This window comes from Melospiza georgiana, chromosome 25, assembly GCF_028018845.1.
Source record: "Melospiza georgiana isolate bMelGeo1 chromosome 25, bMelGeo1.pri, whole genome shotgun sequence".
NCBI lineage: Eukaryota > Metazoa > Chordata > Aves > Passeriformes > Passerellidae > Melospiza > Melospiza georgiana.
Window position 1 is genome coordinate 6620971 of NC_080454.1, and position 24090 is coordinate 6645060.

Here is a 24090-nt window from a genome sequence, read left to right on the forward strand (position 1 = left end):
TGTGTACACCCCTGTGTTCTTCGGCTGTTGGCCAAGAGCACTCCAGCGCATGGGAGGGGGGGAGAAAATATCGTCCTTTTCTGGATTATTATTGTTATTGTTATTATTCTTATTCTCATTATTATTACTACTATTACTATTACTATTAAACTTTTAAAAACTCTAAGCAGTGAATTTTGTTTTTCACACCCTGAACAGGATCAGGACCCCCCTGAGTCCCCCATTCCTGTGAACGAGGACCCCCTGCAGTGGATCCCAGCCAGGCCCTTATCTAGCACCGGGACCCCCCCAAACCCTGATTCCCAGGAAGGGACTCCCCCTGAACCCCCATTCCAGGGTACCAGGACCCCACTGCATGCCCTTATTCAACACCAGGACCCCTGTTCACCCCCATATCCGGGACTGGAACCCTCCCAAAGCCTCCATTCTCAGGCACAGGGACCCCCCTGCACCCCCTTATCTGTGGATATATCTTATCTGTGAATATATGTATTGTTATAACAGCAATAAGAATACAACAACTGAAATGTAGTGAGAATCCTATGTGTTACATAAGTGGGTCCTAGCTATTCTAAATGAGTCATAGCTGCGAAGTCCTTGGTTGGGCAGCAGCTGTGGCTCGTAAAGATAGCTGGGATAAAAGGGGTGGGTCGAGAGCCCAGGAGGAGCCCCTAAGAAGACACATGAAGAACTGTGCTGCAGAGAAAAGAGCTTGCTACAGTATGGGACTTGAGAAATATGAATAACAACAAGAATACAACACTTATCCAGCACAGGGAACCCCTGCACCCCCTTATCCATCACCGGGATCCCCCTGCTTCCCCTCATCCAGCCCCAATACCCCCCCCGCACCCCCTTTTCCTGGACCCCCCTTCCTGCCTTCCCCAACCCCCACCCATCACCTTCCTCAACACCGGGGGCCCTGCACCCCCTTTCCTGGGCACAGGGACCCCCTGGAACCCCCATTGCCCTCACCCCCTATTCCTGGGCACAAGGACCCCCTGAACCTCCGTTCCTGGGCAGGGGGACCCCCCTGCACCCCGTTATCCGGGACTGGGACCCCTCCTGGACCCCCTTCACGTGTTCTGGGACCCCCTGCACCCCTGCCCGGCCCTCCCGCCCTTCCCAGACCCCAGACCCGCCTTTTTCCTTCACCTTTGCACCCCCAGATCTCCCAAATTTCCGGATCCCCCCAGTTCTCCCCTCCAGGCGCTTCCTTAAGGGGGTCCCAGGGGTTCCCAGGTGGTTCTCAGAGGGCTCCAGGGCGGTCGCAGCGGGATCCAGAGGGATTCTCTGCAATTCCCCCGCCCCGCCCTCCTCGGTCCCTTTCGCTTCCGCGTCCCAACCTGCGAGACCGGGATCTGCTCAGTGACCGGTGACGTCACTGACAGATCGGGCTGCCATTGGCGGGCAGGAGACAGCGGGGCCAATGGCGGGGCCGGAGGCGGCTGTGGGAGCCGGGCCATGGCTGGGGCGGGGCCGCAGCCGAGCAGCGCCATGGCTCCAGCGCTGGGTCTGGGGCTGCTCTGGGGGCTCGTGGGGCTCCTGGGGGACCCGGGGGGCGCGACCAAAGGTGAGTGGGAACCCCGAAACCGGGAACTCCCTGAACTTCCATTTCCGGGCACCGGGACCCTCCTTAACTTCTATTACCGGGCGCGGGAACCCCCCATTGCCCCATTTTGGGTCCTCTATCCCCTCCCCCAAACCGGGACCCTCCTGTACCCCCTCATCTGGCACCGGGACTGCCCTGGATCCCATTCCTGGGCAGGGAAACCCTCCTGAACCCCCATTCTCGGGCATCAGAATCTACTGAGCCCCCATTCCTGAGCACGGGCACCCCTTGAGCGCCCATTTCTGGGCACGGGGACCCCTCTGTGCCCCCTTCCCCAGCACCGGAACCCCGTGAAACTCCTTTTTCTGAGACCCACCTGAACCCCGAATTCTGGGAAAAGAATCACCTGAACTTCCATTCTTGGCAGGGAAATCCCCTTGCACCCCCTTATCTGGCCCAGGGACCCACCGCATCTCCCAGTCCTTTGGATCAGGATCCCTTTGAACCCCGAATAACGACGGGGGAACCCCCCTGAACCTCCATTCCTGGGCACTGAGACATCCCTGAATCTCCATGTCCAGGTGCAAGGACCCCCCTGCACCCCTGATCCGGGACTGGGATCTCCCCGCACCCCCATCAGTTCTCCGGGACCCCCTGCACCCCCATTCCCGGCCATCAAGGCCTTCCCAGACCCCAGACCCGCCCTTTTCCTCGGCTTTTGCACCACCAGATCTCCCGAATCTCTGCTTCCTCCCAGTTCTCTATTCCCGGCGCTTCCTGGAAGGGGTTCCAGGGGTCCCAGAGGGTCCTAGGGGTCCCAGGGGGTCTCAGCGAGGATCCAGTGGGATCCAGATGAATTCCCTGGAATTCCCCTTTTCCCCGTCTCATTTTTCCATCTCCCGAGCTGCGTCCCCGGGATCCGCCCGCCTCTCCCAGCCTCAGATCCCCTTTTCCGTGACCCAGGGACCCCTGAACCCCCATTCCTGCCTTTCCCAGCTCCCAGACCCCACTGCCCTCAACACCGGGGACCCCTGGACCCCCTTTGGTGGGCACCGGGGCCCCTGGATCCCCCATCCCGCCTCTCCCAGTCCCTTCATTGGATCTTGGACCCTTCCCGGCTCTCCCGGTTCCGCTTCCCGACCCTTGGACGCTCCCAGACCCCCCAATCTCTGCATCCCCCCATTTCTTCAACCGTGTGTCCTGCTGGCGGGGGGTTCTTTGGGGTCCTGAATTTTCACTTCTAGGCACTGGGACCCCCCTGCACTCCCTTATCCAGTACCAATCCCCCTCTGAACCCCCTTTCTCATCCATCCCGCCTTCCCCAGTTCCCCCTTTTCCTTGACCCTGAGACCCCCTGGACACCCATTCCTGCTTTTCTCAGCTCCCAACTCCTCTTTCCTCTGCATCAAGGATCCCCAAGACTCCTATTCCCAGGTCCTCCCACCTTTTGACCCCTCATTCCTTAGGACTGGGGATCCCTGGACCCCCTTTCCTGGGCACAGGGATCCCCTGGAACCCCCATCCCACTCTCCCAGTCCCTGCACCACCCCCTTCCCCTTCTGAGCCCCTATTCCTGGACACCAGGACCCCCTGCAGGCCCTTTCCTGTCCATCCCACCTCTCCCACCCTGCACACCCTTTCCTTGGCCCCAGGATCCCCAAACCCCTTCCCAGCTCTCCCAGTTCCCCTTTCATTGATCCATGATCCCCTCAACCCCCCCAAATCTCCGTGTCCCCCCAGTTCTCCACTCCCTGCGTTACCTGCACGTGGCGGTGTCAGAGCCCAGCCCAGGGATCCCCCAGTACATGCAAATGGGGTTCATGGATGGGATCCCCTTTGTGCGCTACGACAGCGAGCAGGGCCGTCTGGAGCCGCTGACGCAGTGGATGAAGGATGGAGTTGAGCCAGGATTTTGGGAGTGGCAGACCCGGAACAGTATGAGGAACCAGCACATGGATGCCAAGAACCTGGAGACACTGCAGGAGCGATACAACCAGAGCGGGGGTGAGTGGGGGGATCTGTGGGGGTGGGATGGGATTGGGGGGATAGGATGGGATGGGATCTATAGGTGTCGGATGTGGATTCATGGGGTTCAAGTGGTTGAAATGGGGATTCATTAGGCTAGGATTGGATATCTTGTGATCCATGGATTGGGATGTGGATCCATGGGGCTGGGATGGGATCTGTGGGGCTGGGATTGGATCCATGCAGCTGGGATGGGAACTGTGGGGCTGGGATTGGATCCATGCAGCTGGGATGGGAACTGTGGGGCTGGGATAGAAACTGTAGGGCTGAGATGGGGACCCATGGGGCTGGGATGGGATCTGTGGGGCTAGGATAGGAATTGTAGGGCTGGAATGTGCATCCATGGGGCTGGGATGGGATCTATAGGTTACGAATGTGGATTCAGAGAGCTCCAAGTGGCTGAAATGGGGATGCATTAGGCTGGGATGGGATATCTTGTGATCCATGGGGCTGGGATGGGATCTGTGAAGCTGGGATGGGACCTGTGGGCTTGGGTTGGAATCTGTGGAGTTAGGATTTGCATCCATGGGGCTCCAAGGAGCTGGGATGAGGCTCTGTGGCTCTCCATCAGACTCTGGGGCTCCATGGGGCTGGAATGGGGCTCTGTGGGGCTGGGACACAATTCCATGGGTCTCTGTGGGTACAATCCCTCCAGGTCTCCACACGAGGTTGCGAGTTTCCGGCTGTGACCTCCTGTCCGATGGGAGCATCCGTGGATCCCACCAGAATGCCTACGATGGGCGGGATTTAATTTCCTTTGACCTGGAATCCAGGAGATTTGTGGCGGCTGACAGCGTTGGTGAGATCATCAGGAGGCGCTGGGAGCAGGATGGGACCGTGGCTGAGTATTGGATTAATTACTTGAAGCACGAATGCCCCGAATGGCTCCAGAAATACATCAGATACGGGCAGAAGGAGCTGGAGCGCAAAGGTGGGAGCAGAATTCCTGTGGGGATTTGGGATTTGGGGATAGGGGCTTGGGAACACAGTAATTCCTGTGGGAATTCTATGGATACATCTCATCTCCAGTGAGAATTTCATGGGTAGATCTCACTCTCATGCCGTTCCTGTGGGAATTCCGTAGGTAGAACTCACCCCAGTCCCACTCCCATGGAATTCCAATGATATCTATCACCATTATCCCATTCCAGAGCCCCCTGATGTCCATGTGTCTGGAAAAGAGGAACACAGGACGCTGATCCTATCCTGCCACGCGTACGGATTCTACCCCAACACCATCGCAGTCAGCTGGATGAAGGGGGGTGAAACCTTGGATCAGGAGACGGAGTGGGGCGGGATCGTTCCCAACAGCGACGGCACCTTCCACACCTGGGCCAGGATCGAGGCGCTGCCGGAGGAGCAGGAGCAGTACCGGTGCAGGGTGGAGCATCCCGGACTGCCAGAGCCTGGGATCTTCGCTTGGGGTGAGGCTGGGAATGTGGGGATTGGGAATTTGGAATTCCCAAATGGGCATCCCCCTCCCCCCCTCACTATCCCGCGTTTCCCAGAGCCGACATCTAGCGGGAATCTCACCATGGTGGTCTCTGTGTCCATCATCACTGCCATCCTCATCCTCATTGTCGTCATCGGATTCGGCGTCTGGAAGCTCCAATCCGGTAACACATGGGATGGGGGTCGGGAAGGGACACGAATCCACCCGGCACTGTTCTGGGAATCCTGTGCCACTGACACTGATCCCACTTTGTTTCCACAGGGAGGAGAGACAGGAATGGATACAACCCGGCAGCTGGTGAGTTCCAATGGTGGATCCAGCTCTGGATCCCCTCTGTGCAGATCCCAGGATGGGTGCAGGGGTTAATCCCAGTGTGTGATCAGTGCTGGAATCTCATGGATCTTCTCTTTCTGCAGGAAGGGACATGGGAACCAACAGCTTCAGCACAGGTATGGAGCAGGATCAGGGTGGGATTCCAGAGGGGGATTGGGGCAGGATGGATGGACTGGGATCAGGGAGGGATTCTGGATCAGGGCAGGGGTCCATGCAGAGTGGGATCAGAGGGAATTGTAGAGTGGGACTGGGGCTGGATTCTGGAGCAGGATTAGGTGGGATGGATGGAGCAGGATTGGTCCAGGATGGATAGAGTGAGATCAGGGAAGGATTCCAGTTCTGAATTGGGTGGGATGGATGGAGCAGGACTGTGGCAGGATTCAAGTAGGATCATGTGGGATCCTGGAGTAGCTTCTGCTCTGCATGGACTCCAGCCAGGTCTACCCTGTGGAATGGGGACAGGGTGACACCATGACCTTCTCTCATCCTGGCAGGAATCACTGCCTGAGTGATCCATGGAGCTGGATCCGGCCCCTTCCCTCTTCCCAGGAAAGCTGAGAGCTGCCACCAGATCTGATCCTGCTGCTCCCACCCACCCCACAGGTCTTTCTAACGGATTCATTTCCAGTTTTCCATTTCCCAGTGTTTTAAAGACAAGAACCACAAATATTTACAATGCTTTAGTTCTGGTGTGAAATTATCCTGCTTTGGGCAATAAATCTACTTGTGGCAATAAATCCTGCTTTGGGCCATGTCCTGGATTGTCACGCAAACTGTATTCTATTTACCATCTGTATGGCAGTTGTTTTCTGTTAAGTAGGCAGTTTTCCTTATCTCTTCTACAACCGGGGAGATATCTGTTGATAACAGGCTACTGAATGTCACTGCCTGACTGATAAGAACTACAGCATCCCAGTGTGAGATGCTCTGCCCAGAGGGGAGAGCCAAGCATTCCTACCTGGATATAATCTTGAGGTTCTGGACCACCAGCATGACTTTCTCCACTGCATCCCCAGAGGAACAGCAGCTGCCTCTCCTTCCACTGGATCTTAGAGGAAGACTGCACCTTTCTACAGGATCCCTGCTCCAATAGAACCACACCTGACACTCCAGGAGGACTGCAGCCACATTTCCAATGGGACTGCTACCAACAACCTGGCCAACAGTGTCAGGTTGTTTTCTGACTCTGTCAGTGTTGCTCCAGTGCACTGCATTGTTTATTTTATCTTTTTATTTTCTTGCCTAGTAAAGAACTGTTATTTTCTGCTCCCATATTTTTGCCGGAGGGTCTCTTAATTCCAAATTTATAGCAATTTGGAGGGGTGGGGAGGGTTTACATTCTCCATTTCAGGGGAGGCTCCTGCCTTCCTTAGCAGACTCCTGTCTTTCCAAACCAGGACAGATTTTGGCACCCAATGTGAAGCTCAAGGGCATAGAAACAAAAAGGGGATAACAGTTCTTGAGTAATCTAATTCTGTGTGCTGATACAGAAACCTTGTTAGGTGTCACCATGTGGTCCTAGTTTGGGTGGCATGTGACCATGGTTGTATTTGTCCCATTCACACGCCCTCATCTAAACATAAGTCCTATAACCAAGGCTGTTGTCTGGTTTGCTTTACAGGTTAATAAGGTGAGGAATTAATGGATTTTTAACTTCCACTGGAAGGCAAGCATATGGATTCAGAGCTATCACACCCTTACTGTATGGGCCCATCAATGCCTTGCCCCATGACTCAGAGAGAACTCCCTCCAGGAGCCATTTCTGTTTGATGGGCAATCAAGGACCAATCATGACTCAGACCGATATCAGCCCATTGGGAGATGCTCTGCCCAGTGGGGAGGAGCTCAGCATCCCCACCTGGATATCATCTGGGCTTTGGGACAGAACAGGCAGCCCTTACCCACTGGTTTCCAGAGGACAAGAGCTGCCAGATCTTTTCTACGGGATCACCACATCAACAAGACCGTTTCATCTGGACTGCCACCACCACCCTAACTAGCAGGGTGTCCGGTTTTATTCTGACTCTGTCAGTGGTTCCATTTTGTACTATTGCATGTATTTTTGGGCTTTTTCCCTTTTCCTAATAAATTGTATTTCTGACTTGGAGTCTCTCATTGGTTTTGCTTTCTAACCAGAACATAATTTTGGCACCCAAAGTGGGGCAGCAAGGTTTTTTCTCAAGAACCTGGTTACTCTGGGTGGGTAATGCAGAAGGATGGGGAAACCCCTTGTGTACCACAAAGAGACCTAATTTTAAGTGAGATCTGTGTGTAAGGTTTCATTCTGTATTTTAAATATATCAATATATCTATACATCTATATATCTTTTATATACATTATTATGTGCATTATACATTTATATATCTTTTTCTTTTGTGTTTCATGTATTTTGGGGTTTTTTCCCTTTTTATAAAAACTCTTATTTCTGACTTGGTGTCCTGGTTTAGGACAAATTAGGGGAAATCTCCAAAAGGGAGCCCCCCAAAACAAAACAAACCTCCAACCACCCCTCCCCCAACACCGGGTTCGGGAAGGAATTTCTCGGAGGAGCAAAGTGGAAAACAAAACCTATTTATTTACAAGTAACAAAAGAACACTCCCCAACACAAGAAAAGGAAAGAAACAGACTGTGTATGGTGAGGGCGTCAAGCTTCTCTTGCAAGCTCCAGGTGTCCTGGACGTCTCAGGTCAGGTCCGGAACCGGTCCAGTATCTTCAGGGGAGGGTAAGAAAGAGGGAACAAAAGAAAAGAAAAAAAAAACAGCGCAAAAAGCAGAAAGCAAGCAAGCAAAGCGGCTAGCCAAGCCAAGCAGCAAAAAGCCAAAAGCCAAAAAGGCCTGGTCAAACACTCCCCCCCTCTCTTTCCCGCCCCGCCGCAGCAAGACGGCCGGGGGGGGGGAAGAGAGAAAAGGCACAGCTGCCAGACACAACACACGATATTGGGATAAAGGCTGTCAACCCACGACACTCCACCCCTTATCCCATATCGTGAATATACAATAAAACTTTCATTTCACTTACTCACACCTTTGACACTTACGCATTCCTCTCATCTTACTTGCTCAGACCTTTGACACTTACAGTTTCCTTCTGTCTCACATTCAACAAACAATGACATTCATATATGAGTCTCATCCCACAATCAGGTCTCCCTGAGGTACACACCGTGTTGTTCCATCTTTCTGCATTATCCACCATGTATAACCTGGTCCCTGAGCAAAGACAATCCCATGGATGGGTTTGTCTGTACTCGAGGCTGGGTTGATCCATACTGTCTTTCCCAACAAACCTCTGACATGGGCCACTGGGGCTTTATCCCTATCTACTATATTAAGGAGCTCAGACTGAGCAGGACCTGCTCGGTTGGTGGAACCTCGAGTGTTAACTAACCAGGTAGCCTTTGCTAAATGCTGCTCCCAGTTTTTTAAAGACCCCCCACCCAAAGCTTTTAAGGTGGTTTTTAACAATCCATTATACCTTTCCACCTTCCCTGCAGCTGGTGCATGATAGGGGATATGGTATATCCACTCGATGCCATGTTCCCTAGCCCAAGTATTAATAAGATTGTTTTTAAAATGAGTCCCATTATCCGACTCAATTCTCTCGGGAGTACCGTGCCTCCAAAGGACCTGCTTTTCAAGGCCCAAGATAGTGTTACGGGCTGTGTCATGAGACACAGGGTAGGTTTCCAACCATCCCATGGTGGCTTCTACCATGGTCAGTACATAGCGCTTGCCCTGGCGGGTTTGAGGCAGTGTGATGTAATCAATCTGCCAGGCCTCCCCGTATTTGTACTTAGACCACCGCCCCCCATACCAGAGGGGCTTCACCCGCTTGGCCTGCTTAATGGCAGCACACGTCTCACAGTCACGAATAACCTGAGAGATACTGTCCGTGGTTAGATCCACCCCTCGGTCTCGTGCCCACTTATAGGTGGCATCTCTCCCCTGGTGGCCTGAGGCATCATGGGCCCATCGTGCTAAGAATAACTCTCCCTTATGCTCCCAGTCGAGATCTATCTTCAACTCCCCTATCTTTGCAGCCTGATGTACTTGCTGGTTGTTTTGCTGCTCTTCATTAGCTCTACTTCTGGGGACATGGGCATCTACATGGCGAACCTTCACAGGTAACTTCTCTAACCGAGTAGCGATATCTTTCCACTCTTCCGCAGCCCAAATTGGTTTTCCTCTTCGCTGCCAGTTCGCCTCTTTCCATCTCTTCAGCCATCCCCATAGAGCGTTGGCTACCATCCAAGAATCGGTATACAAATAGAGCCTTGGCCACTTCTCTCTCTCTGCAATACCTAGGGCCAGTTGAATAGCTTTGATTTCGGCAAATTGACTGGATTCGCCTTCTCCTTCAGTAGCCTCTGCAACCCGTCGAGTGGGACTCCATACAGCTGCTTTCCACCTCCGTTTCATCCCTATGACGCGACAAGAACCATCGGTGAATAGAGCGTAACGCGTTTCTTCTGCTGGTAACTGATTGTATGGCGGAGCTTCCTCAACCCGGGTCACTGCCTCTTGTTCCTCATCCGCGACACTAAAGCTTTCACCTTCGGGCCAATTTGTAATTATTTCCAGGATCCCAGGGCGATTTAACTTCCCAATTAGAGCGCGCTGCGTAATGAGGGCAATCCACTTACTCCAAGTAGCATTGGTGGCATGGTGGGTAGAGGGAACCTTTCCTCTGAACATCCATCCCAGCACCGGTAGTCGGGGTGCCAGAAGGAGTTGTGCCTCTGTACCAATCACCTCTGAGGCGGCTTGGACTCCTTCATAGGCGGCCAAGATTTCCTTTTCTGTTGGAGTATAGTTATCTTCAGACCCCCTGTAGCTCCGACTCCAAAATCCCAATGGTCGGCCTCGGGTCTCGCCAGGCACCTTCTGCCAAAGGCTCCAGGACAGACCATGGCTCCCGGCTGCAGAGTAGAGCACGTTCTTCACATCTGGTCCCGTCCTGACTGGACCAAGGGCTACAGCATGAGCGATCTCCTGCTTGATCTGGATGAAAGCTTGCTGCTGCTCAGGGCCCCAATGGAAGTTGTTCTTCTTGCGGGTAACCAGATAAAGGGGTCTCACAATCTGACTATACTCAGGGATGTGCATCCTCCAGAAACCTATAGCACCTAAGAAAGCTTGTGTTTCCTTCTTATCAGTTGGTGGGGACATAGCAGTGATTTTGTTAATAACATCTGCAGGAATCTGACGCCGTCCATCTTGCCACTTCACTCCCAAAAACTGAATTTCTCGGGCAGGTCCCTTGACTTTGCTCTTCTTAATGGCAAATCCGGCTTCCAAGAGAATATGAATTATTTTCTCTCCTTTCTCGAACACTTCTATTGCCGTGTTCCCCCAAACAATGATATCATCAATATATTGTAAATGTTCTGGAGCCTCACCCTCTTCTAGTGCAGCCTGGATCAGTCCATGACAGATGGTAGGACTGTGTTTCCACCCCTGGGGCAGTCGGTTCCAGGTATACTGCACTCCCCTCCATGTAAAAGCAAACTGGGGCCTGCATTCTGCTGCCAGAGGGATGGAGAAAAACACGTTAGCAATATCGATGGTTGCATACCACTTTGCTGCCTTGGACTCCAGCTCGTACTGCAGTTCCAGTATGTCCGGTACAGCCGCACTCAGTGGTGGAGTCACTTCATTCAAGGCACGATAGTCCACAGTCAGTCTCCATTCTCCGTCAGATTTTCGCACGGGCCAGATAGGGCTGTTGAAGGGTGAGTGGGTTTTACTGACCACCCCTTGGCTCTCCAGCTCTCGGATCATTTTGTGGATGGGTACCACGGCATCTCGATTCGTCCGGTACTGCCTGCGGTGCACTGTTGAGGTGGCAATTGGCACTCGTTGTTCCTCTACCTTCAAGAGTCCTACTGCAGATGGGTTCTCTGATAGTCCAGACAAGGTATTCAATTGTTTAATACCCTCTATCTCCACTGCAGCTATTCCAAAAGCCCACCTGAATCCCTTAGGATCTTTGTAATAGCCATTCCGGAGGAAGTCTATGCCCAAAACACACGGAGCCTCTGGACCAGTCACAATCGGATGTTCCTGCCACTCCTTCCCAGTCAAGCTCACCTCAGCTTCCAACAAAGTCAACTGTTGTGATCCCCCTGTCACTCCAGCAATGGAAACAGGTTCTGTCCCCACGTGTTCCGATGGCATTAAGGTACACTGTGATCCAGTGTCAACCAATGCTTCATAGTCTTGTGGCTCTGATGTGCCAGGCCATCTGATCCACACCTTCCAGAAAACCCGGTTCTCCCGTGCCTCTTCCTGGCTGGAGGCAGGGCCCCTCTAAGCCAGATTGTCCTTCTTTCCTTGGGCATATGCCTTAGAAGTTCCTTCAAGGGGATCGGACATGTCATCGTCATCAGCATACTTAACATCTCGGCTACGAGCGACCGGAGCTGCTATCCTTTTGGTGATACTTTCTCTTTTCTTCAAATCATGCACCCGTTGTGCCAAAGCAGCGGTGGGTTTTCTGTCCCATCTCCTCATGTCTTCTCCAGACTCACGCAAAAAAGCCCATAACTCAGCCCGTGGGATGTACCTTCTCTCCCCATCAAAGGAGCGCCAGCGTTGGACACCAGGGCCTCTAATTTGTACAGCTGAGATTTGAATAAGGTCCTCCTTAATCTCTTCCCGGAGTTTCTTATGATTCTCCTCTATTTTGTCCTCTAGTTTCTGCAGTCGGGTTTCCACTGCTGCAATTCTGGCATGAGTTGGGCCATGCACAGCATCTGCATACGCTCGAAGCTTCTTTGCCATATTGAGCACAGTCTCATATGTATCATCCCGCTTCATTATTGCTAGGGCAGAAGCGTATTCAGGTGGCCCAAGTCGCACAAGTTTCCTCCACATTATAGGTGTGCATGGTACCAGGTCCGGATTCCTAGTTGTTGTATCATCTGAGAAAATGAGCTCTGCCACCGCCATCTCTCTCAGGCGTTGGATCCCCTGTTCTATGGTCTTCCACCGTGTCTGCTGCATATAGAGATCATCCGTACACAGGTATCGTTCTGCTACGCTTCTTAGGACCCGTTCCCAGAGGCTGTGAGGGTTAGCCCCCCTCATCATACCTTGATCAATGACAGGATCATGTGACAGGGATCCCAAATGCCTCGCTTCAGTACCATCCAAAATTGTAACCTCCCCTGCAGCATCCCAAAGGCGGACTAACCAACTAATTATAGATTCGTCAGGTTGTCATCTGTAATCCTTTCTTAGGCCTCTGAGGTCCTTCAGAGAAAAGGAGTCAATATTAGCTCCAGATTCTGTGCCCCTTGATGTGGCCTCTGATTTTGGTGAGGGTCCTTCTCCTGCATCATCATCATCATCCTCCACCTTTCGATCAGTCTTGCCTTTACACTTTCCACCCCTTGTATTAGCTGCAACAGCCATGGGTTGGGGCCTATTGTCTGATTCAGCTGCTAGCCTGGAGCCTGGGATGTTAGCTGTAGCCTGGGTCACTGGGATAGTAACTAACTTATCTCCCTGTTCCCTTTCTGCTATCTGCTGCTCCACAGTATCTAGCAGAGTACGGTAAACAAATGCCAAGGCCCAGCTCACTGCAGTAACCCTTTCCTCCTTAGTATTACCATGGCACTTCTCCCTCAAATACTTTGCCACCTCGACTGGATCCTGAATTTGATCAGATGGAAAGTCCCAATCTATAGGATCAGAAAATTCCTTTAAAGTCTGGCCCATGTCCTCCCATTTCCCACTCCAGTCAAGATTTTTCCTGCTTTGTTTTACTCCTAAGTCAGGAGTGTCTCTAACCCCTCTAGAAATCTCAGTCTTCATTTTATACACACTCCAGACAGTATAGAAAAGGCTTAATAAATTAAATGCCAGAAAGATGGTTTCTTTCAAACTCAGGGGAAATTCAGTATTTTCTAATAGAGATGTCAACAATTTGGAGGACAAGAAGGAGGACAAAGGCTGAAAAGCCCCTTCCCCTTCTTCTCCCCAAACAAACTGAGTAAACAACCATAACAGCAATCCATACATTCCTGAAATAAAGTCCAGCATTTTTATCCGACACATCATCACACATAAGACCAGCACAATGACTATTCTGGTTAGTGCCCCCCGCTTACAAAAGCTACTTATTAGGGACAACATCAGAGCTATTTTTGGGTAAGGAAATAACCCCAGGGACCACAAAAGTATTAAAACTTCAAAAACCCCTAGGGACCAGAAATACCGGCAAGCTTCCACTCCAAATGACATTATGAATCACCAATATGCCCACCAAAATAGCCAAAACCAAAATATTATTGTTATAGGTTTTTTTTCCACTGTTTTTTTTGGCCTCTGTTTCCCGGCCAACGCACCAAAAAGTATATTGTCCTGGTTTAGGACAAATTAGGGGAAATCTCCAAAAGGGAGCCCCCCAAAACAAAACAAACCTCCAACCACCCCTCCCACAACACCGGGTTCGGGAAGGAATTTCTCGGAGGAGCAAAGTGGAAAACAAAACCTATTTATTTACAAGTAACAAAAGAACACTCCCCAACACAAGAAAAGGAAAGAAACAGACTGTGTATGGTGAGGGCGTCAAGCTTCTCTTGCAAGCTCCAGGTGTCCTGGACGTCTCAGGTCAGGTCCGGAACCGGTCCAGTATCTTCAGGGGAGGGTAAGAAAGAGGGAACAAAAGAAAAGAAAAAAAAAACAGCGCAAAAAGCAGAAAGCAAGCAAGCAAAGCGGCTAGCCAAGCCAAGCAGCAAAAAGCCAAAAGCCAAAAAGGCCTGGTCAAACACTCCCCCCCTCTCTTCCCCGCCCCGCCGCAGCAAGACGGCCGGGGGGGGGGGGAAGAGAGAAAAGGCACAGCTGCCAGACACAACATACGATATTGGGATAAAGGCTGTCAACCCACGACACTTGGTTTTGCTTTCAAACCAGAACAACTGGCCACTGGCGATGGTTGTTTGGCTTGATTGACCAATTGGATCCGCGTGTGTGTTGTGACTGTCAGGCAAGGGCCATGGGTTGTTCTTAGTAGTAAAGTATGGTATAACAAAGCGATTGATCAGCCTGCTGCAATCATGGAGTCAATGCTCATTATTCCCCGCTGGGCACCGCTGCTACAACAGGGACTGATGATTTTTCTTTCAGCACTGGACAGTCCTTTTTCAAATGCCCCCATTTCTTACAGGATGCACTCTGAGCCTTCTCCAGAGGGGAAGCTTTCTTGGGTCACTTTTCCCGAGTTGCCTTCTTGCTAGGCTGGGAATAACTCTTTCAGTTGGGCCCCTGTCTCAAAATACCTTCCAGGCAACCTCCAGCAGTTTATCCATGTCTTCAACTCCCTTTATCTTTCCTTACGTCGTTTGAAGCCTGACCCACACAAAACAAAACCAGGTGTGCTTTACCATCAACTGATTCAGGATCTAGATCAGTATATTTGATGGCAGATCTCTTCACCTGTTCAAAATTCAGTGGGTGATTCATCATAATTTTGCCTCACTGGGTAAAACTTTGACTAATTTACAGTTTTAGAGACCCCATGTTTTAACCCACATTCCACGAGGCTTTGATATCATTTTAATTTTGCCATCTGCTCGGGTGTATTTGGATCCCACCCAGGGTTTCCAAGGGGAAATATCTCAGTGACAACGCCTTGAAGCAGCTCCCTCGCTGTGCTCCCCTCAAGGAACATTGAGGTGGATTTATTGACCACTTGTCCCTCAGTGGGGTCTGTGGTATTTGCTGAGTCCCCAGGATGAAGGAGGAACGGAGAATCTGACTCCATGTTCTTAGAAGGCTAATTTATTATTTTATGCTATTATTTTATATTACAGAATGCTATACTAAAACTCTACTAAAGAATAGAGAAAGGATACAGACAGAAGGCTTAACAAGAATGAATAATAAAAACTTGTGACTCCTTCCAGAGTCCCAACTGAGTTGGATGGTGATTGGTCATTAAGTAAAAACAATTCACATGTTGCATAAACAATCTCCAACCACATCCCAAAGCAGCAAAGCACAGAAGAAGCAAATCAGATAATTATCTTCTTTTATTCTCTGAGGCTTCTCGGCTTCCCAGGAGAAGAATCCTGGGCAAAGAGGATTTTTTCAGAAAATATGGCAGTGACAATTGTCAAGTGATGTGTCTGACACAGACTTCAGATCAGCCCGGTGTGATTCATACAGAGGGCATTTATATATTTATTCATTCATTCATTTATTTATTCAATTATTCATTCATTTATTTAATTATTAATAGGCTGTATGGTGCACACATGAACTAAGAGATTATATTGCACCAACCAGCAGCTACAATGAATCATCGATAATCGATATTGGTATCAAACACTGTATCAAATTGCTGGTGATCAATAACAATGTGTAGAAGGCAATACAAGAGTGCAAAAGGCAATTATTAAATTGCCATTTATGACCTGGCTGTGCTGCAGGCACAGTGGAAAGCTGGAAGCTGCTGAGGGGACCCATACACCCCTGTCCCCTGTCCCTGACTGTCCCTGAGTGTCCCCAGTGATGTCACCCCAGGAATTCCCATCAGGATTTGGGACAGTATCATTGAAAATTCCTAGAAAATTCCCCAAATCTGTCTCAAATACTGCACAAGGAGGGCACAGGTGACAGCAGCGATGTCCCTGATGATGTCAGTGCTCCCATGTGAGACTTTCCTGCAGCAGCCTCGGGATGTCCTCGATGGCTTTTTGGCACTGCTTGGCCACTGCACAGCTGCCAGGGCCACTGGGGCCACCCCAGCCACCATAGGGACTCAAGAGGATGTTGTCGATGACCCCAGGTGTCCCAAGCAGGTGATCCTTGGCCAGGCGGGTGCGGGCCTCCCACAGCCACTCAAACTTGGCCACTTTGGCTACCAAGGCCTGGAGGACATCAGGGGACACCTCGTTTGTCCCCTTCAGGATGGCCTCGATGTCCCTGAGCCGCCACTCCATGTTCCAGTAGAACAAGGTGGCTCTGTCACATGTGGCCACCAAGCGCTGCAGCAGCCCCAGGGCCACCACTGCCCAAGGTCCCCTCCTGGTGGCTACCATAGCCTCTCCCATTCTCTCATTGGTGGCTGCTGCCACCTGGGCATCGTATGTGGCCATTTCCCTGGCCACTTCCTCCTTGTCCAGGGCCACCATCAGCTGCTGGTTCACGATTACCTTCCTGTGGTTGTCACGGAGCTTGGTGGCCTCCCTGGACAGCCAGTCCCAGCGGTCCACGAGCCTGGCCACCAACTCCCGCCAGGCCTTGGCCACGGCTCTCCCATTGGCCCAGGTGGTCCCAGGGGTGGCCCCGAGGGTGGCGAGGGCCCGGCCCAGGGAGGCGACACCAGGGTGGCTCAGGGGGGTGACATTGCCGTGGTTCAGGATTGCACGAAGGCTCCGGGTGAAGTTCTTCAGGTCCTCATGTAAGGAGTTTGGGGACTTGTCACTGTGTGGCCCAGTCATGGTGGCCAGCAGCTCGCCCAGGGTGGCTACCACAGCCACCAGCACCTGAAGCTGTGGAGGGGACACCTGTGGAGGAGACAGGGGAGGTGTCAGGGACCTGGTGGCACTATTGGCCTCCTGCGGTGGCCTCAGTGCCCTCAAGTAGTCCCCTCTGCCTTTCCGTCCCTTTGTCAGCATCTTGTCCCCACTGCCACCTCCCGCCACCCCCCGTGTCCCGCCCAGTGTCCCCTCTGTTCCCCTCTCCCCACCATCGCACCTCTTGGGGCTCCATGGTCACTGGGGATACATTGGGGACACTCTGGGGATGCTCTGGGGGTCGAAGTCGAAGGAGCCTTGGGATGTCCTCGATGGCTCTTTGACACCGCTCAGCCACCTCACAGGCACTGGGTCTGGCGCAACCACCAGTGAAATAGACCTTGATGATGTTGTCAACTGCCCTCAGCAGGTGATCTTTGGCCAGGCGGGCATTGGCCTCCCACAGCCGCTCGGCCTGGGCCACCTTGGCCACCAAGACCTTGAGGACATTGAGAGATGCCTCATTTATCCCCTTCAAGGCGGCCTTGGTGTCCCTGAGCAGGCGCAGCAGCTCCCGGGGGAACGCGGTGGCTTCGTCACACACGGCCACCAAGCACTCAAGCAGCCCCAAGGCCACCTCCACCCGCTGTCTCACCATGGTGGCCCTTGTTGCCTCACTGGCAGTCAGCCTGGCCTCTCTCCTCACCTGGGCTCCATGCCCAGCCATCACCTCGGCCCCCTCCTCCCCGCCCAGGGCCTGACCCAGCTCCACCATGTTTTCCTGAGCTGTCCCATCACGGGCAGCCTTGTTCTGCAGCTCCCTGGCCTGGGTGGCGGCGGTGGCCACCCTGTTGGCCGCCTTGGTGGCCAAATCCCTACAGGCCTTGCGGAGCTTGGTGGCTGCCCTGGCCAGCCAGACCCAGCTGTTCACAAGCGCAGACACCGAACACAGCCACTCACCAACCGCCAATCCCACAGGTAACAAGGTGGTCCCTGGGGTGCTCTTGTAGGCGGCCAGGGTCTGCCTCAGGGCGTTGAAAGGGCTATCATCATCGGAGGTGACATCCTGGGGCCACCAGGCATTATCAATGCGGTGCAGGGTGACCCAGAGCTCCCTGGTGAAGAACTCCAGGTCCCAGTACAGGGACCATGGGGACCAGGGCTGCATCATCTCGTCCTGATTGCTCAGGGCGTCCAGCAGCTCACCCAGGATGGCCACCACGGTGACCTGTGGCTGCAGCAGGGCCGGGGACAGCTGGGGAGGGAAAAAGGAAGGTGTCAGGGACCTGGTGGCACTTACGGCCTCCTGGGGTGGCCCCCTGCCCCCGAAGGACCCTTTTTGCCCCTCCCTGGAGGGCTCTGCTGCCCCTCTGTCCCTCCCTTGTTCCCGCTGCCACCCCTGCCACTTCTCTCGTAGCGTCTGGCACCCTCCTGCCCTCACTGCTGTCCCCTCTGCCACCTCCCCACCCGCCCCGGTATCCTCTCCCTCTTTCAGCAACCCACGTTTTCCCCCCTCCCGTCGCACCTCTTGGGGCTCCATGCTCACTGGGAACACCTTGGGGACGCTCCGCTGGCGAAGGAGCCCCGGCACCAACTCCGGCCCTGGCCCAGAACAGGCCCCGGGGCCGGCGCCGGGAAAAGGCGGAGCCGCCTCAGGAGGGGCCGGAAAAGGGGTTGGGCGAGGTGACGTCACCGCCCGCCCTTTCCAGTACCGCCCCTATCCATGGAAAGCGCCTGGATTTGGCCGTTTTGGTTGAATCCCAGGGGATTTAGGCTCTATAGGAGGGTACTTAGGCTCCATCCCCAGGGGATTTAGGCTTCATGCCACCATTTCTAGGCGGATTCATTTCGCCGTTCCCGGCTGGATTTACGAGGGAACGCGGAGGGCTCTGAGGAGCCCGCAGAGTTGCCCTCAACAAACAGGGCGGCGGTGCTTCTCTCGCGAGACCTCTGCCGAGAAGCCCCAAAGGCGGCGCGGACTAATCAGAAGCCGCGCCGGCCAGAAGTACTGGCAGAAGTTCCCGTTGCTTCGTCGTCGGCAGCTGCTTCCGGCGAATCCGCGGTGCATTGTGGGCATTGTGGTCCCCGTGGGGCCCAGCGGAGGCGGAGCGGGGCTGAGGCCATGGGGGGGGGAGGGGGCGGGGCGGGAATTTGCGGGCGCCGAGGGAGCCCCGGGACACCCCCGGCAGCGCGGGATGGGCGACAGCGACCGCGGTCAGCACCGGGAGCGGGGAGAGGGGGAGGGGCGATGAGGGGGGGTTTGGAGGGGTTATGAAAGGATTGGGAGGGACTGAGGGAGAACTGGGGGTCCTGAGGGGATGTGGGGTGTCCTGAGCGCGTTTGGGGAGATCGAGAGGGAGAACTGGGGGTCGTGAAGACATTTGGGGGCTCCTGAGGGGATTGGAGGGGTTGTGAGGGGGAAACAGGGAGAATTTGGGATCCTGAGGGTATTTGGGGGGTACTGAGGGGATTTGGGGGGATTGTGAGGGGGCTGAGGGGTTGTGAGGGGGTTTGGGACGTGGTGAGGGGATGTGGAGGGTCCTGGGGGAGAATTAGGTATCCTGAGGGGGTTTGTGGGGTTCTGAGGAGATCTGGGGGAGTCTTGGGGGGATATGGAGAACTCATGAGGAAATCTGGGGGGATTCTGAGGAGATTTTCGAGGGTCCTAAGGACGATATGGGAGCCCTGCGGGGGACGTGGGGTACTGAGGGTAGTTTGGAGGGTTGGGGGCATTTGGGGGCATTCTGAGTGGGTTTGGGAGGATTTTGGGAGTTTCCGACTAGATTTGGGGCATCCTGAGGGAATTTTGGAGGTCCCCGAGTGGATTTTGTGGGTCCCTGACTGGATTAGGGGTGATTTGGGGTCATTTTGGGGTCCCTGACTGGATTTGCGGCATTTGGGGAATTTTGGGGTATTTTCAGATAATTTTGGGGTCCCTGACTGGATTCTGGGAGGATTTGGGGTAATTTAGGAGTCCCTGAGGGGACTTCGGGGTATTTTCAGGTGTTTTTGGGGTAAGTTTGGCTATCTGACCAGATTTTGGGGTCCTTGTTCTGATTTTGGGATATTTTGGCATACCTGACTGCATTTTGGGGTATTTTCGGGTCATTTTGGGGCTCCTCACCAGATTTTGGCCATTTTGGGGTCATTTCATGGTCCTTGACCAGAGTTTGGGGAGTTTTTTGGAATTTTTTTTGGAATAATTTTGTGATCTCTCACTAGAGTTTGGGTTTTTTTTGGGGTATTTTTGTAGGAAAACAGGGGAAGGATGGTCAGGATGGAGAGAGACAAGAGATCTCTGAAGCCAGGTCATGGAACTTGGGGTTTATTGCAAAGGGCCTGGGTGCAGGGCCCTGCTTGGAGCTGCCAGCCACAACTGGAGCAGGCCTCAGAGAGGGAGAAGAGTGGTGTTATATTTGCCCAATTATCCCATCATCAAAAACACCAAACTATATTAAAGGTAGCAGCAATTTTCATTGAATAGGTTAGAATATATAAAATCGGATACACTTGAAATATTGACAGTGTAATTTGGTTAAAATAAGGGATAATTTGGTTCCAATAATAGCACATAAGGAAAACAACCAAACGGAGAGGGGTACAGAGTGCAGGGCCCTTGGACCCCCGCCACCTCACATGCAAGCCTGCCAAGCAAAAATTCCCCCTTTTGTGCCATGTGTCAATGCCATCTCCTCCCATTTTCGAATCAACACACTTCTACCTCCGCCCTCATCACCACCTTTACCGTGCATGCTCCACCGCTCGGTTTGGTGGTCACACCCGTCTTTGGGGGTCGTCACTGATGAAGGCCTCTCCTCTTCCTCGATGTCCTTTCATTCACCTTTGGATTACACATGTGCACCAAGCCAGTAAAATGTAAGCCAAAACTAACATAATATTATATTAGGTGTCAAAGCAACAAATCTCTTATAACTAGCATTTTCCTGGGACCCAACCAGATTTTCCTTTCTTTCTGTTAATTTTTAGTAACTGTTATCTCTTGCTTTTTCCGGCCTTGAACATCTGCAGGAAAGGGGGGGGGGGATGGAACACCTCCTCCCCTTTCTTTCTTGGCATTACACCTTTTAACTCTTTTATTATTTCCAAATATTAATTACTGTATCAATATCAATTACTGTTTCAATTTTGTCAGCACGGATCATACCTATTTACCACACTTCTCATTATCCTGCTCTGAGTTTTTGGACTTTTTTGTCAGAAATCTCTCCCCTCCCCCACTCATCCACAGGGGTTTGGGGTGGTTTTTCCTTTTTGGGGGAAATCAAAGCGATGCAATGATGCTCCTAATTAGGGGCAGGAGAAGTGAGGCTCCAGGGCTTCCCGCTCAGCCGGAGCCACCGGAGCCGCAGTGCCGGGAAAGCCGTGGCGGGAGGTGCGGAGAAGTTTGTTTGTGTTTTCAGCTCAATCCCCTCGGGCCCGGGCCCCTTCCAGGGCTGTTCCGCAGCTCCGGCTCTGCCCTCACGCAGCCCGGGGGGCCCGGAGAGCGCGGGGCGGGGCTGTGCCGTGTGCAGAGCCCGCCCCTGGCTGGGATTGGGCGATGGTTCCGTCAGTCGTGGTTGTGGCGCGCTGATTGGTGGGAGCGGGGCGGAGCAGGGCCCCGTGGCGGGCTGAGGGCGGCCGTGGCTGGGCAGCGGCGCCATTGTCGGAGCGTGTGTGCGGTGCCGTGAGCGGCGGCAGCGGCCGGAGCGCGGTGAGGCGGCGGCGGAGCTCGGAGGCGGCCGCAGCGCAGGTGGGAGCCGCGCTGGGTTGTGCGGGGGCTCGGGGCTGGCTGCGGGCCTCGGGGGCGGCAGGGGGCTCGGGCGGGTTCGTTGTGCCATGTCCGCCCCGTGCTGCCGCTGGCGTGAGGGCGCTGCGGGAGCGGTTGCCCGCGGTCTCCTTGCGGCCGCTGCCTCGGCAGGAGCCGCTGCCGGAGCAGCGCTGGCTCGGCGCGGTTGCTGTGGCTGGGACAGAGGGGGCTGCCCCGTGCCCGGGGCTGTGCGGGGAAATTCCCGTGGCCGGAGGTTTCTGTGCCCAGAGGAGACAGAGGAGTCCTGTAAAAGTGACTTTATTGTGAGCAGAGGGAGAGGCCGTGGGGCATTTGCCGTGCGCTCTCTGCCATTGTTGTAGTTCTCAGTCTCCTTTTTATCCTCATTTTGCCCGGCCTTATCTCTCTCTCCCTTTGCCCACTGGCTGAGGTGCTTGGAAGGTTCAGACCTCCCGATCCGGCAACTGCATGTCCTCGTTATTGTGCACCCCCACTTTTGTATAACAGCCGATATTTACGGCTCTGTTAAATCCTTGTTCTTCTGGAAGTTCAGAAATTTAGCGGGACTTTCTGTGAGCAGCAGTCCATGTTATTTAGTAACATTTATTGAAGCTGGTGGTTTCGCCCCTTACTTCCTTATCGACAAAACCCTGGCCCCTCGCTCAGCTGCTGAATGAGCTGCACTCTGAAGGTGTGGAGCATGGTCGAAAGATGAGAGTTGCTGTAGCACATCAGAGGGGAAACAGCATTCGTTTAACCCATGGTCTGTCAGGGGGCCACAAAACCGTGTCCCCTTCCCATCCTTTTCACGTTTGGACCAATACATGAGCTGCTTTTTTGTTTCCGTTGTTGTTTTTTTTTTTTTTTTTCACCACGTTTCCTTTGTCCTCTATTTGCTAACAGCAATATGAGTCATTTAATTTTCCACAAACTCCTCTTTTTTTCTGCTAATAGATGATCTGATCCCATCCCATGGTTGAGGGGTGTGTTCCTCATTTCAGTGGATTGCTCAGCAGGAAGGTCAGGAGCTGGAGCTGTCTCGTTGGTTATTCCGAGGGCAGCTTGTAATCTAATGTTGCTATTGAAATGAGAAATGGGTTCTGTGACTCCCGATATGAATTGGTTCGGGTTCCCAGGTTGTTATAGATTTTTGGCCGCTCTCCAGCCAGGGCTGCATCAATTGACTGCCTTTCTCTAATTAAATCATCAACTAATTGGATTCCCAACTTATTTCCCTGAATTTTTGGTAGCAAAAAATCCCCAGTGCTCTACTATGCTATATATAACACAGACAGTGACAGCACATGTTGGAGAGGGCAGAGGGCTGATTCCCCCCATTTATTTATAATAAAGTTTTCCGAGCATTCTCCATTTGCTGTTTCGCTTTGCAGCTTCATCCGTTTCTGTTGCAAGGTCAGATATCCTCCCCCTGGGCTCTGCCTTGAGCTGTGCAAATTCCATCAGTGCCAGCAGGCAGAGCTTGGGGTGAGGGGCAGAGGGAATCAGCCCAATTCCTGCCCCGGGCAAGAGACCCAGGTGCATTGTCCACACTTTGCCCAGCAGTGTTCATTTGCATTTCTAAAGCTCCTCTGCAGACTGCCTGGAATGAAGCTTCTCTTCCAGGGCAGCCATCTGGTGAGTCACATGTGGCCCCCCCAGAATCTGCTTTTTTGTAGAAAAAGTATATAACTATTTCTGAGTTAAAAGTATTACGGTAAAGCTCTTGAATTTTGCAAAATGCAACATAAAGGCAAACATGGAAAAACGCAGACCAAAACTTGATTCTCACACTTCTGTCCCGAATCTACCTGACTATATAAAGTGGGAATATTATGAAAAATTTTTCTCATGTTGTAATTTTGTCATTGAAACTGCTGGGAAAACAAAAACTCTCCAAGAATCTCTTTAGTGTTAGAGAGTCAAGGCATTACTTGATTCTGGCCAGGATGTGCAACTGAAATAATTTCTTTCACAAATAGCCCAGCTGTGCAGAGAAAATCATTCCATGCCATGTGACTTTTTCCTGAACTTTATGTAGTCTGAACCAATCTAAATCCACTCCTTTAATGTTCATTCCTTCCAAGTTGTCTAAGTTTTTAGTATTTGGTTTCCTGTTGGGCCCTGATTTCTTCCCCTCTGATGTGAATTCGGTCTCCACACTCCTGGATTTCCTTCTCAGCCTTTTCCAGCCCAGGTGTCTCCAGCTCTGCCTGGGCAGTGTCTGGGGTAGCTGTTGGTTGCTGTTTGCTGCTGGGCAATGTTGATGTTTTGTTGCTGGTCGTTATCTCTGTGGGTGTCTTTTGGGCTATTCCTAGTCTGTTGGGATGTTAACCTCATCTCCATTGAGTGGTGTAACACTCCTTAAATAAAACCTTTAAAATTCCTTTTCCAGTGGAAAACCTTTGAGTAGAGAAACCTTTCTGAGCAGAAAAATAAGGTTTAAAAGAACCGAAATCAGTACATTTTGCAATACTTCAACGGCAGGCAGCCCAGAG

The 24090-nt window shown here is 52.5% G+C and overlaps 2 protein-coding genes and 1 pseudogene across 4 annotated transcripts in view; 1 reads left to right on the plus strand and 2 right to left on the minus strand.

The window, feature by feature from the left end:
• Positions 1-24090, minus strand: part of LOC131093378 (zinc finger protein 208-like) — a 496041-nt pseudogene that overhangs the window by 365675 nt on the left and 106276 nt on the right.
• Positions 1481-7420, plus strand: LOC131093405 (class I histocompatibility antigen, F10 alpha chain-like). 2 transcript variants are annotated; one of them, XM_058040562.1, is made up of 9 exons: positions 1481-1573; positions 3293-3556; positions 4233-4508; positions 4729-5001; positions 5086-5193; positions 5292-5327; positions 5447-5479; positions 5858-6535; positions 6985-7420. In XM_058040562.1, exons 1-8 carry the CDS (start codon positions 1498-1500, stop codon positions 5869-5871), a joined length of 1080 nt encoding a protein of 359 aa, XP_057896545.1. In that variant the 5' UTR covers positions 1481-1497; the 3' UTR covers positions 5872-6535; positions 6985-7420. The 2 variants fall into 2 exon arrangements, with proteins under 2 accessions (XP_057896545.1, XP_057896544.1); XM_058040561.1 differs by lacking the exons at positions 5447-5479; positions 5858-6535; positions 6985-7420 and having other exon boundaries at positions 5086-5396.
• The window catches only part of LOC131093431 (uncharacterized), a 44165-nt gene continuing 35218 nt past the window's right edge, over positions 15144-24090 (minus strand). The window contains exons 1-3 of one of the 2 annotated variants that reach the window (XM_058040596.1): positions 18356-18669; positions 17791-18085; positions 15144-16881 (exon numbers count right to left, since the gene is read on the minus strand). In XM_058040596.1, the coding sequence (XP_057896579.1) occupies positions 16012-16815 (804 nt within the window). In that variant the 5' untranslated portion in view covers positions 16816-16881; positions 17791-18085; positions 18356-18669 and the 3' untranslated portion in view covers positions 15144-16011. Of the gene's footprint in view, positions 16882-17790; positions 18086-18355; positions 18670-24090 lie in introns of those variants that run through there. The other variant, XM_058040597.1, reaches the window with a different exon arrangement.